General features: G+C 35.5%; 1 protein-coding gene across 4 annotated transcripts; it reads right to left on the reverse strand.

Annotated features, from left to right (window-relative positions):
• Nucleotides 1-330: 330 nt before the first annotated feature.
• On the reverse strand, nt 331-18077 carry LOC145736420 (organic cation transporter protein-like). 4 transcript variants are annotated; one of them, XM_081990875.1, is made up of 9 exons: nt 17886-18077; nt 13167-13259; nt 5791-5974; nt 5609-5730; nt 2195-2371; nt 1874-2141; nt 1331-1640; nt 950-1279; nt 331-897 (listed from the first exon to the last, which is right to left on the reverse strand). In XM_081990875.1, exons 2-9 carry the CDS (start codon nt 13255-13257, stop codon nt 715-717), a joined length of 1665 nt encoding a protein of 554 aa, XP_081847001.1. In that variant the 5' UTR covers nt 13258-13259; nt 17886-18077; the 3' UTR covers nt 331-714. The 4 variants fall into 4 exon arrangements, with proteins under 4 accessions (XP_081847001.1, XP_081847002.1, XP_081847000.1 ...); XM_081990876.1 differs by lacking the exon at nt 17886-18077 and adding an exon at nt 14971-14989; XM_081990874.1 differs by lacking the exon at nt 17886-18077 and adding an exon at nt 14356-14425.
• Between the last annotated feature and the right edge of the window lie 193 nt (nt 18078-18270).

The raw sequence follows: 18270 nt of genomic DNA on the forward strand, positions 1-18270 counted from the left end.
TTAGTGAGGATTCCAAAAATGTGCTTAAAACCGTCATTTTCTTACTCTAAGTAGGTTTTACAATAAATTTTGTCCCTCACTGTCCTTTTAAACTGTATTTCTGGCAGTTCAAACTTTGACACCACTTTTCTTTCTGACTTTAGCTCATTTTGTAGTGTTTTTTATGTCAGTGGATAGGAAATTTAGTGAGGATTCCAAAAATGTGCTTAAAACCGTCATTTTCTTACTCCAAGTAGGTTTTACAACTGTCAAAATGTAATAAAACAAGCTAAAACTGTATCTAATTCACAGTCATAAGGGAAAGAAGTTCTATCAAACATAATTACAGAATTAACGATACTATTTTTATTGTGTACTATACATTACATAATTACATAATTCTGCTGCTAAAATATTAACGTAATATATAAAAAATAAATTATTTTGTTGGCTACTGCAGGCGAATACTAAACGAGTTTGCTTAGGTAGACTATTCAATATGTACAGAGTTTGTTAAAAATTTTCTGATTAAATGGTTGTAGTTAATACTTACAGCAAATCTAGACTAAGTAATATTCGATTCTGAACTAAAAAATACTTTAAGTACAACGTAGAAAACTATGTTTAAGTAAAAAAAAAAACAAAAGAAATTATGGCTAAAATCAGAGTGATTTTTGCCATATAAGTGAAAGTAAAAGGAACAACGAGGCAAGACAACACTGTAAAATAATCGTTTTACGTGTTGTTGTTAATTTGTTTAACGTCTCCGTTATTGCTGGATATCCTAGCAGCCGGATTACCGTCCAGGGTGTCTGACAAGGGCTGAATACCAGTTTCCGGAAGGAACAGTACTGAGGCGCCACCAACCATACCGAAAATGGTGATCACCAGTAATGGTAGGGATCCATGGAGCCCCGTCTAGAATTACCAGTTAAATTTTACGGTTTTTGTTACTTTTTCTGGTGCTCACCAGCTCCCATAAGTAGGGTACCAGCATTAAAGCGATACCGGCAGGAACGTTAGCCGCCCCAACTCCAATATTCCTGATGATGGTGGGGTAAAGTTCCGCGGTGTATACGGGCATAATGACGTTTGACGAACTGATGCAAAACTTGCTGGTCATCATAAAAGTGGTGATTAACCACTGCAAATCGTCGGAGATCCAGGAAACTGGGATGGCCAGACAGGCGAAGATCCCTGAAACGATCATTGTCAACGACAATGGCCAACGTCTTCCGCCTTTTTTCAGGATCAGAATGCTCAAAGCAACTGCCGGCACTTCTACAATCCCGCTCACAAACTAAAACCATAAATTAGTAACGTTTAGAATTCTAGAAGGAGTAATTCTCACCGTATTGATATATAAGTCACCGCCAATATTGCTCAGATTCAATTCCAAGCCGTAGTAAACCAAATACACTCCAAACCAAATTAGAAACAAAATAAACGTTCTGCTCCTCATGGCTACAGTGTTGAACAAGTCTTTTACTCCCACATTTCTGTTCTCTTTCTGATCCACCGTTGCCACGGGCACCAGGATTTTATCCAAATTGGGCGGCAGACTTTTGTTGTTGAACTTGGCCGCCCTTTCTAGGATTTCAATCACTTCCTTAGTCCGTCCCAGGGCTAATAACCAACGTGGAGATTCTGGCAAAATCCACCTAAATTGCAGTTCATTAATAACCCATGATTTCTCTTCCAAAAAATGTCAAACGAGCTGAAGGTTTTGAAAGATTTACTTGTGCAAAGGTATCTGATTTAATTGAACAGATGTTCTATATGTCCTCCCTTCTGGACAACACATTCCCGGTGTAAATACTTCAATCTTTCGGTAGCGTGACATTTCTACTATATAAGCTATACAGGGTGGTCAAAAGACAAACAAATTACTCACCAAGTGGCTAAAAACAAAACACCTGGAAGTGACACTGCTAATTGTAGATGCCTCCAATTGTCCAGAAGATACGCGATTCCAGCTATGGTACAGTAACCTAGGGAAACTGGAAACAGATAGGAAATACCGGTGATGGTTCTCCAGTGACCTCCAACCAGTTCGATAGCCAGCACGAACCCGCTGAACACCACCGAAACAGAGAAGAACCCCAATATACAACGCAGAGCTACGTAAAGCTCAAACCAGGGCACGAAAGCTATGATCGTACCTAGAAACTGTATTACTGTAGTTCTAGCTGATAGAGTCACTTTGAAGTAGTACCCAAAGTGCACTGAACAAATATGGAGGCCAGTAAAGTGCGTTTTCTGCCATACTTGTCGGATATGATGCCGTTCACTAGACCTCCTACGGCCACACCGGCCAGAAACATCATTTCGGACACTTTAATCAGCGTGGCTCTATCACAGACTAAATTGAATTCCGAGATGATAGTCAAACCTGTTAAACAACAAATATTGTTAATATTCCATCAAATGACGTCACGAGTATATTAATTGAATATCACCATATAATTTTTGACAGTTGACGAACATTGTATTAGTATTATTCTGGCAACAATGTAATTTTTCACCGCTTTTCTTCCTGACTTTATGTCAGTAGATAGGAAATTTAGTGAGGATTCCAAAAATGTGCTTAAAACCGTAATTTTCTTACTCCAAGTAGGTTTTACAAGCAATTTTGTCCCTGACTGTCTTCAAACTGTATTTCTGGCAGTTCAAACTTTGACACCACTTTTCTCTCTGACTTTAGCTGATTTTGTAGTGTTTTTTATGTCAGTAGATAGGAAATTTAATGAGAATTCCAAAAATGTGCTTAAAACAGTCATTTTCTTACTTGAAGTGGGTTTGACAAGCAATTTTGTCCCTGACTGTCTTTTCAAACTGTGTTTCTGGCAGTTCAAACTTTGACACCACTTTTCTCTCTGACTTTTCCTGATTTTGTAGTGTTTTTTATGTCAGTAGATAGGAAATTTAATGAGGATTCCAAAAATGTACTTAAAACAGTCACTTTCTGGCTCCAAGTAGGTTTTACAAGCAATTTTGTCCCTGACTGTCCTTTGAATCGGTGTTTCTGACAGTTCAAACTTTGACACAACTTTTCTCTCTGACTTTAGCTGATTTTGTAGTGTTTTTTATGTCAGTAGATAGGAAATCTATTGAAGATTCCAAAAATGTGGTTAAAACAGTCATTTTCTTACTTGAAGTGGGTTTGACAAGCAATTTTGTCCCTGACTGTCTTTTCAAACTGTATTTCTGGCAGTTTCAACTTTGACACCACTTTTCTCTCTGACTTTTCCTGATTTTGTAGTGTTTTTTATGTCAGTAGATAGGAAATTTAATGAGGATTCCAAAAATGTACTTAAAACAGTCATTTTCTTACTTCAAGTGGGTTTGACAAGCAATTTTGTCCCTGACTGTCCTTTTAAACTGTATTTCTGGCAATTCCAACTTTGACATCACTTTTCTCTCTGACTTTAGCTGATTTTGTAGTGTTTTTTATGTCAGTAGATAGGAAATCTATTGAAGATTCCAAAAATGTGCTTAAAACAGTCATTTTCTTACTTGAAGTGGGTTTGACAAGCAATTTTGTCCCTGACTGTCTTTTCAAACTGTATTTCTGGCAGTTTCAACTTTGACACCACTTTTCTCTCTGACTTTAGCTGATTTTGTAGTGTTTTTTATGTCAGTAGATAGGAAATTTAATGAGGATTCCAAAAATGTACTTAAAACAGTCATTTTCTGGCTCCAAGTAGGTTTTACAAGCAATTTTGTCCCTGACTGTCCTTTGAATCGGTGTTTCTGACAGTTCAAACTTTGACACAACTTTTCTCTCTGACTTTAGCTGATTTTGTTCTGTTTTTTTATGTCAGTAGATAGGAAATTTAATGAGGATTCCAAAAATGTGCTTAAAACAGTCATTTTCTTACTTCAAGTGGGTTTGACAATCAATTTTGTCCCTGTCTGTCCTTTTAAACTGTATTTCTGGCAATTCCAACTTTGACACCACTTTTCTCTCTGACTTTAACTGGTTTTGTAGTGTTTTTTATGTCAGTAGATAGGAAATTTAATGAGAATTCCAAAAATGTGCTTAAAACAATCATTTTCTTATTCCAAGTGGGTTTTACAGCCGATTTTGTCTCTGACTGTCCTTTAAATTTGTGTTTCTGGCAGTTCAAACTTTGACACCACTTTTCTCTCTGACCCTAGCTCATTTTGTAGTGTTTTTTATATCAGTAGATAGGAAATTTAATGAGGATTCCAAAAATGTGCTTAAAACAGTCATTTTCTTTTTCCAAGTGGGTTTTACAGCCGATTTTCTCTCTGACTGTCCTTTGAATTTGTGTTTCTGGCAATTCCAACTTTGACAGCACTTTTCTCTCTGACTTTAGCTGATTTTGTAGTGTTTTTTATGTCAGTAGATAGGAAATTTAATGAGGATTCCAAAAATGTGCTTAAACCTGTCATTGTTTCACTCCAAGTGGGTTTTATAAGCGATTTTGTCCATGACTGTCCTTTTAAACTGTCTCTGGCAGTTCAAAGTTTAACACCGCTTTTCTCCCTGACTCTACCAAATTTTGTAGTGTTTTTTTAGGTTAGTGGATAGGAAATTTAATGAGGATTCCAAAAATGTGCTTAAAACAGTAATTTTCTTATTCCAAGTGGGTTTTACAGCCGATTTTCTCTCTGACTGTTCTTTGAATCTGTATTTCTGGCAGTTCCAATTTTGACTTCACTTTTCTCTCTGACTTTACCTGATTTTGTAGTGTTTTTTTAGGTTAGTGGATAGGAAATTTAATGAGGATTCCAAAAATGTGCTTAAAACAGTCATTTTCTTATTCCAAGTGGGTTTTACAGCCGATTTTCTCTCTGAATGTCCTTTGAATTTGTGTTTCTGGCAGTTCAAACTTTGACACCACTTTTCTCTCTGACTTTAGCTGATTTTGTAGTGTTTTTTATGTCAGTAGATAGGAAATTTAATGAGGATTCCAAAAATGTTCTTAAAACAGTCAATTTCTTACTCCAAGTGGGTTTGACAAGCAATTTTGTCTCTGACTGTCTTTTCAAACTGTGTTTCTGGCCGTTCAAATTTTGACATCCCTGATCTCTCTAACTGATAATTTTGTACGGTTACTCAGGTTCTTGGATAGTAAATTTATATGAGAATTCCAAAAATGTGCTCCAACCAAGTGGATTTGGGTAACGAAAGGTGTTTCTTATATATGACAGTTATTTTGACAATTGTTTCGTGACCGAGTGAATCAAGTGAGAACTGTCACTAACGTCAAAACTCTAGCTCTTAAATTCGACAGTTATTTTGATAGTAGTCACGTGACTGTCTAGTTAAACTATGCTCTAAAACCACGTGATATCTGTGTTTAATATCAATACAAGAATTAAGTTTAACACAGATTTCGAAAGCAGGTGTTTCTGACTTGTGAGCGGTGTAAACCAGCTCTCTGACGATCGTCCAAAATGGCGACCGGCGTATTCTCCTACGTCACAGGACGATTAGATTTCGGCAATAAAAATTCGCTTAAGCTTCGTTACTTTTATTACATTTTGCCATACGTAATTCTATTGTTAGCGGACACAAAAGTGTGTCACGGTGTTTTGATTACAAAAATAAGAAGATACAGGGTGGTGCATGCGAAATGTTGGAACAAATCAGTCTTACCGTCTCCCGAGAAATTCCAGTTGTCGCACTTGACTCTGCTACTGCTATTGCTGATGGGACAGCTGTCATTCGACACCCAACAAGCGTCCGACGTTTGACAGGCGTAAGACGGGTCTCCACAGCTAAAAAAAAAACAGTTTTACCACTAACTGCAATAACTGACAAAAAACGTAGATACTTACACGTATGGTCGTTCTCTTGCGTGAAAAATCGGTACGAATATGTGCCAAGTGCATGGAATATTCACTAAAGACAGAATGAAGGTAAGTAGCAGTTGCCACCTGCCAAACTCCCCAATAGCATTGGATATAATGTCCTCTTCCTCTTCAGAGGAGGAGGAGTTGTTGGAACGTCTCTCCGGCATCTCTGCAACAAAATAATGACCTCATCATAAAACAAAAAAGAAAGGCGTAGATTGTCACGCATATTAATAAGGAAACATTATTTTAATTGTCGTTAATTAAATCAAAAAGTTGCAACAAACAGGAAACTGGACCGTTCCATAAATTGACAAGCCTCAATTTTATGTTTTATTGCCCCAGATATAATTGGATTGGTGGACAATGCGTTTCTACCTTCCAACCACTTTTGGTTGCACTAGGAAGTCGGTGTGCAGTTGCACAAACGATAAATTCACATGTCCCCTCACGGTCTTTAACCTTAAATGATTTAATACAGTTTAAGGGGGCCCTCAATCGAATTATATCAGTCCCCTCTCGCTAAACGGCAGGAAATTGCCAATTAATCACCCGAAAACAGAACAATGTTTTTTCTATCTTTCGTTTTCTATGACATTTTGCCGTAACTTGTCAAATAAGAGAGTAATTTAGGGTCAAAGCAGCGGGTGTCACAAAATATGTGATTTTATGGTGAAGGAACTTTGACGACCTCTAGCGGCCAAACGGTGTGACCAATCAACTCATGCGGGGATATTTTTAGGAAGCTTGAAATCTGCTCTATCTTTTGTTTTCTATGACATTTTGATGTAACTTGTCAAATAAGAGAGTAATTTAGGGTCCAAGCAGCGGGTGTCACAAAATAGGTTATTTTATGGTGAAGGAAATTTGACGCCCCCTAGCGACCAAACGGTATGATCAATCAACTCATGCGGGGATATTTTTAGGAAGCTTGAAATCTTCTCTATCTTTTGTTTCCTATGACGTTTTGACGTAAATTGTCAAATAGTCAAAGTAGATGCTTGTTCACCATGTTGTCTAAGCCACATTACTTTAGTTTTAGCTGGAATTTTGATTATCATTAAAACTATATTGGGAAACAACTTTGCAGTGGTTATGTATATCGAAATTCAAACAACACTGCTATGACGTCACACATTACAATAACAACATTTACATGACAGGACGATTTTGACAGCTTTATACAGTTAGTTAGGACCCAGGGGCCTAAATTCTTAAAGAATTTATCACAAATTTGGTTTTTATGTTAGAAGCTTTATTTTTTTACACAATATAGCCCAAAGTGTCTAGAATATTAGGTAATATTCTAGATATAGAAGCCTCCCAGTACTTTCTAGAAAGTTTTCAGAAGTATTTAGAAGCTTCTGGCAGTGCCAGAACAGTTTTGGAAGCTTCTGGCAATTTCAAAAAATTCCTAGAAAGTTTAGGAAAGTTGTAGAAGTCTCTAGTGGTTTCTACAAGGTTTTCAGATGTTTTTAGAGGCCTCTGGCAGTGCCAGAACGGTTCTAGAGACACCTAGAAGTTTTAAAAACTTTATAGAAGGCTTAGGAGACTTGTAGAAGTCTCTAGTAGTTTTTACAAGGTTTTCAGAAGTATTTAGAAGCCTCTGGGAGTGCCAGAACTGTTCTGGAAGCTTCTGGCAATTTCAAAAAATTTCTAGAAAGTTGTAGAAGTCTCTAGTGGTTTCTACAAGGTTTCCAGATGTTTTTAGAGGCCTCTGGCAGTACCAGAACGGTTTTAGAGACTCCTGCAAATTTTAAAAACTTCCTAGAAGGCTTAGGGGACTTGTAGAGGTCTCTAGTAGTTTTACAAGGTTTTCAGAAGTATTTAGAAGCCTCTGGCAGTGCCAGAACAGTTCTGGAAGCTTCTGGAAATTTCAAAAAATTTCTAGAAGGTTTAGGAAACTTATAGAAGTCTCCAGTACTTTCTAGAAAGTTTTCAGAAGTATTTAGAGGCCTCTGGGAGTGCCACAACATTTCTGAAAGCTTCTGGCAATTTCAAAAAATTCCTAGAAAGTTTAGGAAAGTTGTAGAGGTCTCTAGTAGTTTCTACAAGGTTTCCAGATGTTTTTAGAGGCCTCTGGCAGTGCCAGAACGGTTCTAGAGACACCTAGAAGTTTTAAAAACTTTATAGAAGGCTTAGGAGACTTGTAGAAGTCTCTAGTAGTTTTTACAAGGTTTTCAGAAGTATTTAGAAGCCTCTGGGAGTGCCAGAACTGTTCTGGAAGCTTCTGGCAATTTCAAAAAATTTCTAGAAAGTTGTAGAAGTCTCTAGTGGTTTCTACAAGGTTTCCAGATGTTTTTAGAGGCCTCTGGCAGTACCAGAACGGTTTTAGAGACTCCTGCAAATTTTAAAAACTTCCTAGAAGGCTTAGGGGACTTGTAGAGGTCTCTAGTAGTTTTACAAGGTTTTCAGAAGTATTTAGAAGCCTCTGGCAGTGCCAGAACAGTTCTGGAAGGTTCTGGAAATTTCAAAAAATTTCTAGAAGGTTTAGGAAACTTATAGAAGTCTCCAGTACTTTCTAGAAAGTTTTCAGAAGTATTTAGAGGCCTCTGGGAGTGCCACAACATTTCTGAAAGCTTCTGGCAATTTCAAAAAAATCCTAGAAAGTTTAGGAAAGTTGTAGAGGTCTCTAGTAGTTTCTACAAGGTTTTCAGATGTTTTTAGAGGCCTCTGGCAGTGCCAGAACGGTTCTAGAGACCCCTGGAAATTTCTAAAAATTCCTAGAAGGTTTAGGAAACTTATAGAAGTCTCCAGTACTTTTTAGAAAGTTTTCAGAAGTATTTAGAAGCCTCTGGCAGTGCCAGAACTGTTCTGTACGCTTCTGACAATTTTAAAAAATTCCTAGAAAATTTAGGAAAGTTGTAGAAGTCTCTAGTAGTTTCTACAAGGTTTTCAGATGTTTTTAGAGGCCTCTGGCAGTGCCAGAACGGTTCTAGAGACACCTAGAAGTTTTAAAAACTTTCTAGAAGGCTTAGGGGACTTGTAGAGGTCTCTAGTAGTTTTTACAAGGTTTTCAGAAGTATTTAGAAGCCTCTGGCAGTGCCAGAACAGTTCTGGAAGCTTCTGGCAATTTCAAAAAATTCCTAGAAGGTTTAGGAAACTTATAGAAGTCTCCAGTACTTTCTAGAAAGTTTTCAGAAGTATTTAGAGGCCTCTGGCGGTGCCAGAACAGTTCTGGAAGCTTCTGGCAATTTTAAAAAATTCCTAGAAAGTTTAGGAAAGTTGTAGAAGTCTCTAGTGGTTTCTACAAGGTTTCCAGATGTTTTTAGAGGCCTCTGGCAGTGCCAGAACAGTTCTGGATACTCCTGGCAATTTTTAAAGATTCTTGGAAAGTTTAAGATACTTTTCAGACCAGAATAATGGTTATAGATATGAGGCTTCCGGCAATTTTGATTAAAAACAATTCCATTTACCCAAATCCATTATACGTGATGATGTGTATGATCATAGTAGCTTTTAAAATAAGAAAATTATGGATTTTTATGCTAATATGTGCTTTTTTCGGTTTTCATCCTGTAACAACTAAACTTACAATCGATACATAAAAGTAAAATGTTAATTCGGATTATTTTAGCAAAAAATTGCTTAAGATAAATATTGTAGCTATTTCTGTGTTTTTTCTAGTATACAGGGTGTTGAAAATTAGCATTTTGCTCTCTCAGAATAATAACTAAAATTTCCCAGAAATTTTCAGCGAAGGAATTCATAAACAAAATCGTCCAAATCTTAGAGTGTGGAAATACCTGAAACGTAGGTAGGTACTCTTAAAAATTGCAAAAACACCGGTAATTTTCGTCGAAATGTTTAGTTAATCGCGGATTTCAGGCTGATAACCTCGTGGTTATCAGGAAAACTCACCGAGTAATCGTTCCTGTACATCTTTGCAATCCTCGTCAGCGGGATAGCTGCAAATCACTTCACCCATTTTATCCGAAATACGATACATCACCAGGAGTTACTCTCGCACCGACCAGCACCAGAAAAAAGTGGATTTTTTCCTTTTTTTTAACTATTCAATCGGCAGGTGACTGAAAACGTCATTTGTCTCGCTAACAAGAACTTTTTTGTGCTAAATTACGACCAGTTTGCTAAAACTGTTGTCACTGACTTTTCGGTTTTCCTTTACCAGTAAATCGAACGAAACTACAGTACCACAGAACTATAGACTGACGGTGGTACTTAAAGCGTAAAAAAAAAAACACTAATTAGCAATTAAACCGGTACACACACTCGACAATAGCGCAAAAATTGATTAAAAATAACATCATCTCAACGCGAATGTGGTTCCTACCGTATATTTACACACAACTACGAAAAGCGACGCATCGTCACATTATAATAACCAAACAGAAAAATTATTTATCTTTTATCGAACAACTTTATAGATTAATTTGAAATTTTAGTACGTAGCAAACGTGACGTGTATGGGTTGCTTTAAGTTGCTTGATAAACACACACACACCTTCTTCTATTGAATGATTAAAAAAAAAAACTTTCACCCTGTATAAAATAAAAAGAGCATATTTTAAAGGTTCTGGAATGCTTTAGAGGCATTTGGAAATTCTTAGACGGTTCTAGAATTTTTTGGAAGCTTCTAGACTAGTTGAAGAGCATTTGAAATTTATTAGACTGTTCTAAAAGCTTTTGGAAGCTTCTAGATTATAAAACAGGAAAAAAGTAAAAAAAGCATGAAAAAAATCGGTAAGATACAAAGAAAGTTGTTTTACCATAATTGGGGATGTAATTTTGTAGTTACTAAACAGATAACTGTAAACCACTATAAACAATTTATAAATGTTAGGCAACCAGACATACATCAATACACCTACTTGTACTGTAAAAGGCCGTTAAAAGGTGACTTAACCTTAAGGTTTCTTGCACTAGATGAATGGAATGCTTATGCAACAATGTAAAGTACGCAATTAGGTTAAAAATAGACAAAATCAACAAACATTTCCCAATAACAATTTGTGATAAATTTATTGTATTAAACTACAGTCGGAAAAGTTTTTTCATTTGTCACTCGCACGTCATCAAACTTTACTTTGATTTCCGCCATAGCCAGTGTTGCCAAGTCAATATACGGTATATCAAAAAATAAACAATTTATATAAGAAAATCAAAGTTTACATTATTATACAGGATGTTTTTTTTTAAATAATTGCGAACAGTTTTGAACATCTACGTTGAAAAATAATGCCAATTTGCTGTATAAACCGTATACTACAAAAATACAAAGTTTTAACATTCGTGACAGATATCACGTGGTTTTAGAAGATAATTTAGCTAAGCAGTCACGTGACAGTCAAAATATCGGTCATAAATTCTTGATTTGTTTTGAAATGTTGATTTGCCTTCATTTGTCCACCTTTTAGCACAGTTTAACGTTAGTGACAATTATCACGTGGTTTTAGTGCACTATTTAGCGCTAAACGGTCACGTGATACTTGTTAAAATAATTGTCATAAACCTAAGAAACACGTCTCGTTTTGAAACTTGAATTCTTACAGAATCTAGACAAATTTGGTTTTAGAAGATAATTTAAGCAGTCACGTGAACCACAGAAAATGTCAATCTGTTTTAAGCACATTTTTGAAATCCTCATTAGATTTCCTATTCAATAACCCGAAAAACAGTACAAAATTTGGTACATTCAGGTAGAAAAGCGGTGTTAACGTCTGACTTGCTAAATTTTGACTTCAAACTTGGTTTGAAAAGGCAGTCAGGGATAAAATTGTCTGTAAAACCCACTTGGAGTGAGAAAATGACCGTTTTAAGTACATTTTTGGAATCCTCATTAAATTTCCTATCTACTGACATAAAAAAACACTACAAAATCGGGTAAAGTCAGAGAGAAAAGTGGTGTCAAAGTTTAAACTACCAGAAACACAGATTCAAAAAACAATCAGGGACAAAATCGACTGTAAAACCCACTTGGAGTAAGAAATTGACTATTTTAATCACATTTTTGAAATCCTTATTAAATTTCCTATCTACTGACATAAAAAACACTACAAAATCGGGTAAAGTCAGAGAGAAAAGTGGTGTCAAAATTTGAACTACCAGAAACACAGATTCAAAAAACAGTCAGGGACAAAATCGCCTGTAAAACCCAGTTGTGGTGAAAAAATGACTGTTTTAAGCACATTTTTGAAATCCTCATTAAATTTTCTATCCAATAAACTAAAAAAACAGTAAAAAGTTTGATACAGTCAGGGAGAAAAGCGGTGTCAAAGTTTTATCTGCCAGAAACAGTTTGAAAAGACAGTCAAAGACAAAATCGCCTGTAAAACCTACTTGGAGTAAGAAAATGACTGTTTTAAGCCCTTTTTTGGAATCCTCATTAAATTTCCTGTCTACTGACATAAAAAAACACTACAAAATCGGGTAAAGTCAGAGAGAAAAGTGGTGTCAAAGTTTGAACTACCAGAAACACAGATTCAAAAAACAGTCAGTGACAAAATCGCCTGTAAAACCCATTTGTGGTGAAAAAATGACTGTTTTAAGCACATTTTTGGAATCCTCATGAAATTTCCTATCCAATAACATAAAAAAACCTACGAGATTTGGTACAGTCAGGAAGAAAATCGGTGTCAAATTTTGAACTGCCTGTCAGGAAAAATCAAAGGCCAAGGTTTGAACTGCCAAAAATCAGGAAAACGGTAGAAGAATCACAAAAACGGTAAACCTGGCAACATTGGCCGTAGTTTTACTACATTGTTGCACAATCTACCATTGTTTTTCCGCATATTTTAAGCGTTATAACTGCCATATATACATAAATTAATAACAATTACTCCGCACAGTGTTAATTCATGTAAATTAAGAGAGACGTCTTAAAACGCGAAATTTATGAGTGTCGACCTTTCAAATGGCAAAACAAATTCCCATTTAATTTCGTAAATCGTCATATTTTGAGTGTCAAATGGAAAAAAAGCGCTAATTTATTGATCTGTTATTGATGGTTCCGTTTTTTTTTCTACTCTCTCTAAAAATGTAATTATGTAGAACGTGCGAGCGCAATTAGTTATTGAGCAATTACCAGTAAAGTGGTAATTAATAGTTTTAGTGTTTACCGACAACATTTATGTCAGTACGGTTGAAATTGGCTTGAAAAAAAACGCTGTCACAAGGAGATTTACTATTAGGCCAGCGGGAGATGACAAGCGAAAATGGGTCATAATAACTTTCCGTAAAAACTCGTTTTTTTGCTCTTGAAATGAGCAAAACCAGTTTTCATGATGTGACAGTATTATTGTAGGTCACCCGGTATCGTAAACAATTGCTACTCGACTATTTTTTCCGTCTTTTACAGGGTGATCTATGCGTTTATGTGAACGGAAAGGTCGATGTAATACCTTGAGGTGTGCTGTTTGCTTGCGTGGGCGCGTGCGTCCACCCTGGTATGACTCCGGTTACGGTCGACGGGGTTAGGCGGAAAAGTGGCATTCCTACAATAAAAAAAAAAATAAAATCACACATAAGCTGATTAAAAGAAAAACACGTTTTTCCTAACCTAATTTTCTGATGCAACTTTAATATACGTTTGTTTAGACTGTCCTTCATTTAAAAGTGCATTTTATAAGTCGCACTTACACGGAAATGATTAACAAATGTGTTAATTAATAAAAGTTGCATTTTACTGAGGTGTCCACAGTAAAAATTTGACACTGTTCACTCAAACCGTTTTTGAGATATTGCCAGTAAAAATTGTGGACGAATGCAACCACTGTTTCTCACAAATATGCAACCAGCAATACAGTTCCAAAATCACGCCGTCAGTTAATCAACTTTGACGCCCTCTAGCGGCCAAACGATACAACTTAGCCCAGTCCTGTCAACGTCACGTGCTACGTCAAATAGCCTATATGTCTAGAATATTGTGTAAAGGCTGGATAAGCTCAAAGTGAGACCTTGAAACTGTCATAAAATTAGTTTACACTAATTCGGCTAAAACCCCAAATTAACAGCTAAAAATCCGAATTTTTTGTGGTTTCCAGGTAAAAAGCCTGGTTTTCAGGGTTGATTTCACGTTTTCTACACTCTCCCACCTCCAAAGTAGCCCTACAAACACCAAAAATTACCTCTGTACCCCAAAAAATAATTTTAAAAATTTTTAGGGGTTTTTGTGGAAATTTTAGTTGCCAATTCTGTCACTTTGACGCTGTTAGAACAAATTTAAGGAAAATCCTGAACTACGACAACATTACTGATTTACAGCGAGAAAAGTTCTTTTTTGTTCACCCTATATAACGTGTACCAGAGGCACTCAATAAGCGTGCAAAATATTGACAGATTTGGTCAAGGCCAACTAGACTGTTACTAGAACGGTTGGTTGCCTATCTACTGTTTAAGAAATTGGGCTATTGGTTGTTGACGTCAAGTGTCACGTGACATGCCGGAGGTTTGTCAGAACTGTTTAGTTTTTTACGTAAAATTAGGGTTTTATACACTTAAATCGTTGAAAAAGTGTTTTGGTAAGTTTTTACCATAGCGGGCATACATACAAAAACACAAATTAGGAAAAATTGAATTGAAAATACTTACCGGAGCTAATGTTAAGAATTTCAGGGTTTCCTATGTTGAAACCATTAATATTCATACATAATCACTGACTGATACTATAGGGACACTTTTCCGCACTAATTTGTTATGAAAACAGTAATTTTTACATGAAAAACCAGCAAAAAAACATTAACAGATTCGATCATGGCCAACTAGACTGTCAGACAAATTAGGTTATTGGTTTTCTAATGTTAAGAATTTTAAGGTTTTCTATGTTGAAACCATTGATATTCATACATAATCACTGACTGATACTACAGGGACACTTTTCCGCACTAATTTGTTATGAAAACAGTAATTTTTACGTGAAAAATCACCTAAAATAAGCGTGCAAAATATTGACAGATTTGGTCAAGGCCAACTAGAATGTTACTAAAACGGTTGGTTGCCTATCTAGTGCTTAACAAATTGGGCTATTGGTTGTTGACGTCAAGTGTCACGTGACATGCCGGAGGTTTGTCAGAACTGTTTAGTTTTTTACGTAAAATTAGGGTTTTATACACTTAAATCGTTGAAAAAGCGTTTTGGTAAGTTTTTACCATAGCGGGCATACATACAAAAACACAAATTAGGAAAAATTGAATTGAAAATACTCACCGGAACTAATGTTAAGAATTTCAGGGTTTCAAAATGTAATAATTAAATTAAATTGCGCATCAAACTTTTGCTTGATTCTGTCAACTGCCTTAATACAATCATTGAGGTATAAATAACCTTTTACCTGATCGTGGAGTTATAAAATACATTTTTAAGTATGTTTATCTGTCGTGTTGTATTCGGTTTTGGTTTTATCGGAAAAACATTTACAGGGTGGCACCGAAACACACCAGCCTACAAGATGGCTCAAAAAAGTAACAACCAGTTTGTCCTCTCTAATTATTTTAGGGAAAAAAAGCTTGACCAATGACACCCCGTATGCAATTCTTTGTACTGACACAAACATGCAGCAAACATCAAATTTGAATAGAAATTGTATTATTAAAGTACTATTTGCGATCAGTCAGGTATTAACTGCGTCTCAGGTATGCAAACTATCATTTTGACCTTTAAAAGGAAAGTCAATAATATGGAAGACAAAACGTCACATTCAAATACACGTCATCTCAATTTGGTTTGATTGTAGCCTTACAAAAGTATTAAAATCATTCTTTAACGCACTACAATGATAAGAAATAAGCAATTGAACTATTACTGACGTCATTATATTTAATTAATGGTTTTATTTTGTTTCTATTTAGTAACAATTTGAATGATATAGTATAAAAGATATCTGGTTTTTGTTTAGCTAATAGTTTATTTTGGGTACTTTTATGCATTAGTAGTCCGAATTAGTCTTTTCTTGACTCAATGGCGTGACAACAATAAGTCTTATCGGGGTCATTGTCATTGGGCAGGTATAATTGTCATTTAAAAAAAAAAAACGCATTTGTTTTCGCTTGAACACCACGTGATCTTGAACTTAATAAACGGTTAAAAATAATTTCCTGTAAACATTGAAACCAACAGTGAAAGAATAAGTAAAAGGTGTGTTTGTCAATGAACGTTCTTGACCTAGATTTTCAGCTTTTTTGCGGTTTTTTTCTTTAACAATTTCCTAAACTGTATTTAAATTGACGTGAATCAAACAAAAACCGAAATTTTCCGAAAAGTTACATAGATTTAACCAAGTGCACCAAGTGCACAAGTTAATAGTTTGTACTGAAACTTTGAAAATTCACCACAAAGTCAGTTTTTGTGTTAGAAGCGTGCTTTTTTTACACAATATAACCTAAAGTGTCTAAAATATTGTGAAAAAAATTTCATAAATCTCCCTTAGTAATCTTGAAAGTTACAGAGCTTTAACCAAGTGACTGCACCCAAAACAAAGTTAAAAATTAGACGAAAACTGCTTATCGGCAATGTGGCGCAAACAAGTTGATTTCTGCCCTGTGTGTAATTAATTTACGCATTATCAACACGTTTTTGGTATTCCAGTAACAATAAATAACCGTCTTTCATGTTATTACAAATGTTCCTGCGGAATTTCGGTTGTATAAACAATAACTATTACGAGTTAATTTGTTATTGAAAGTTACGCTTTAGCGACTGTTCTAAGTCTAATTTTGATAGTTCTTTTCTGGGAAAACATTTTTTTTTGACAGTTTTAAGACACTGGCTGGTTCCTGTCACATTCTACAAACCTATAACAGTTTTATAACCAAATTTAACAGTTTTGATTGTTCCCGGACAAACGGTAGACTGTACTGAAAAAGTGTATATAAGGTAAAAGTTGCGTTTTACCAAGATACATCCAATAATAAAAATTTCAAATCTCTAACTTATACAGTTTTCGAGATATTTGAGAAAAACTGTTTGCAATTACTTTACTCAAAGTGATTAAGTTGGGTACTGGTTTTTACCCAAAATTTTTACTGCAAGGAGCCAAAAGCCTAAACTAGTACCAAAATCACCACTCTCAATCAAGTAGTTTCGGTGATATTAATTTTCAAAATTTGTCAATATCTCATAAACATTGCGCTTAAGTTTGGCCCTCTACCCAGACTCACCCTGTATAGTTACAGGGTTGAAATTTGTGAAAAATAGATGCGTGGACTATTGTAGTATGTCCGTGAATTTTTTCAGAATTTTTGCTCTTCTAGTTCCAGAGATATTCCGTGATTGGACTTGTATCAAGAAAAACACCAGTTTTCAATGATTTTATTTGGTAAAGTAGGCGGTGAACTATCTGATGCGGCACCGCCTACTATACTAGAAAGCCTAGAAGGTGCTTGTCAAAAATTCCAATATGGCGGAAATAGTGGTGACAGTTTGCGTTTGTTTGTATTGTGGAAATTTGAGTTTTATGACAGATATGTTTATCTCTATCTTTGTCTAGAGAGCATTGCTTCGCAATATTTCATAATCAAGATTTTTGACATTTAATCTGTATGGTAAGTAAAGTCTAAAATTGCTTGAAATGGCACCGTTAATGACAGGGATTTACCCAAACAAACGACTTTAATTGCAAAGCGAAAATAGTCTTTAACAGATTTAATAAAGTAATTAGTTATGTAACAAATGAACGATAATGTACATTAAGTGCAGTGAATTTCCTGATTGCTTTGTGTGTATATTAATGATCATTTCTCACAAAAAAGCAATCCGTGGTTTAAAATCAATTAAGAAAAAAATGGATTATTGATTCACACCACTCTTCAATAAAGATAACAAACAGAAACCTTGAAGATATAGAAAACAAATATATTTTTTAAAGATAAGACAGTTTAATCCCAGCAGCAATGCAGTTTTGTCATATAAAATTTGGAATTGTCTCATATGTTTCATATTATTGTCATGCTTGAGGAGATTTACGTCACAATAAGTGTATCATATTGCCACCTAGGAAAGTAACTTTTGGAGTTTTAGGTTAGTTTTATTCATTCTCCCAAAAAATACTTAATTTTGCAACGTTTACTGCGTAACAAACTGGCTAGATTAAAACTGAAAAAAACTCTGTAATCTATGGAATTTACCTTGATTTGTCTAGAATCCAAACCGTGAAAAGCACACCCTCCTTCTCACCCTGGTGGGATCAGTCTTCATGCTACTTTTACACTATAATTTGTAATAACAAAAACCCACAATATGAATTACACTGCGCGTTTGTATCTATCAGTGTAATCGGCGCGTTCTAATGTAGATCGACGGGAACTAAATCTGTTCAAATCGCTGTAACGCTTTTATTCGCCCCTGCTTAGATGTAGTTCCGAAGGATTCTCTTGTTGTTCCGGTTCTTTGATGGAAAATTCGCTTTTTTAGCGAGTGTTGACTCTAGCGACCTCTGCTTAGTTTTTGGAATTTCCAAAATTGTCCTAAAACCTTTTGACAGTTTTACAAAAGCGAGGTTCACTTGTGGAA

This window comes from Ips typographus, linkage group LG12 (assembly GCF_016097725.1).
Source record: "Ips typographus isolate SLU linkage group LG12, UJ_Ityp_2.0, whole genome shotgun sequence".
NCBI lineage: Eukaryota > Metazoa > Arthropoda > Insecta > Coleoptera > Curculionidae > Ips > Ips typographus.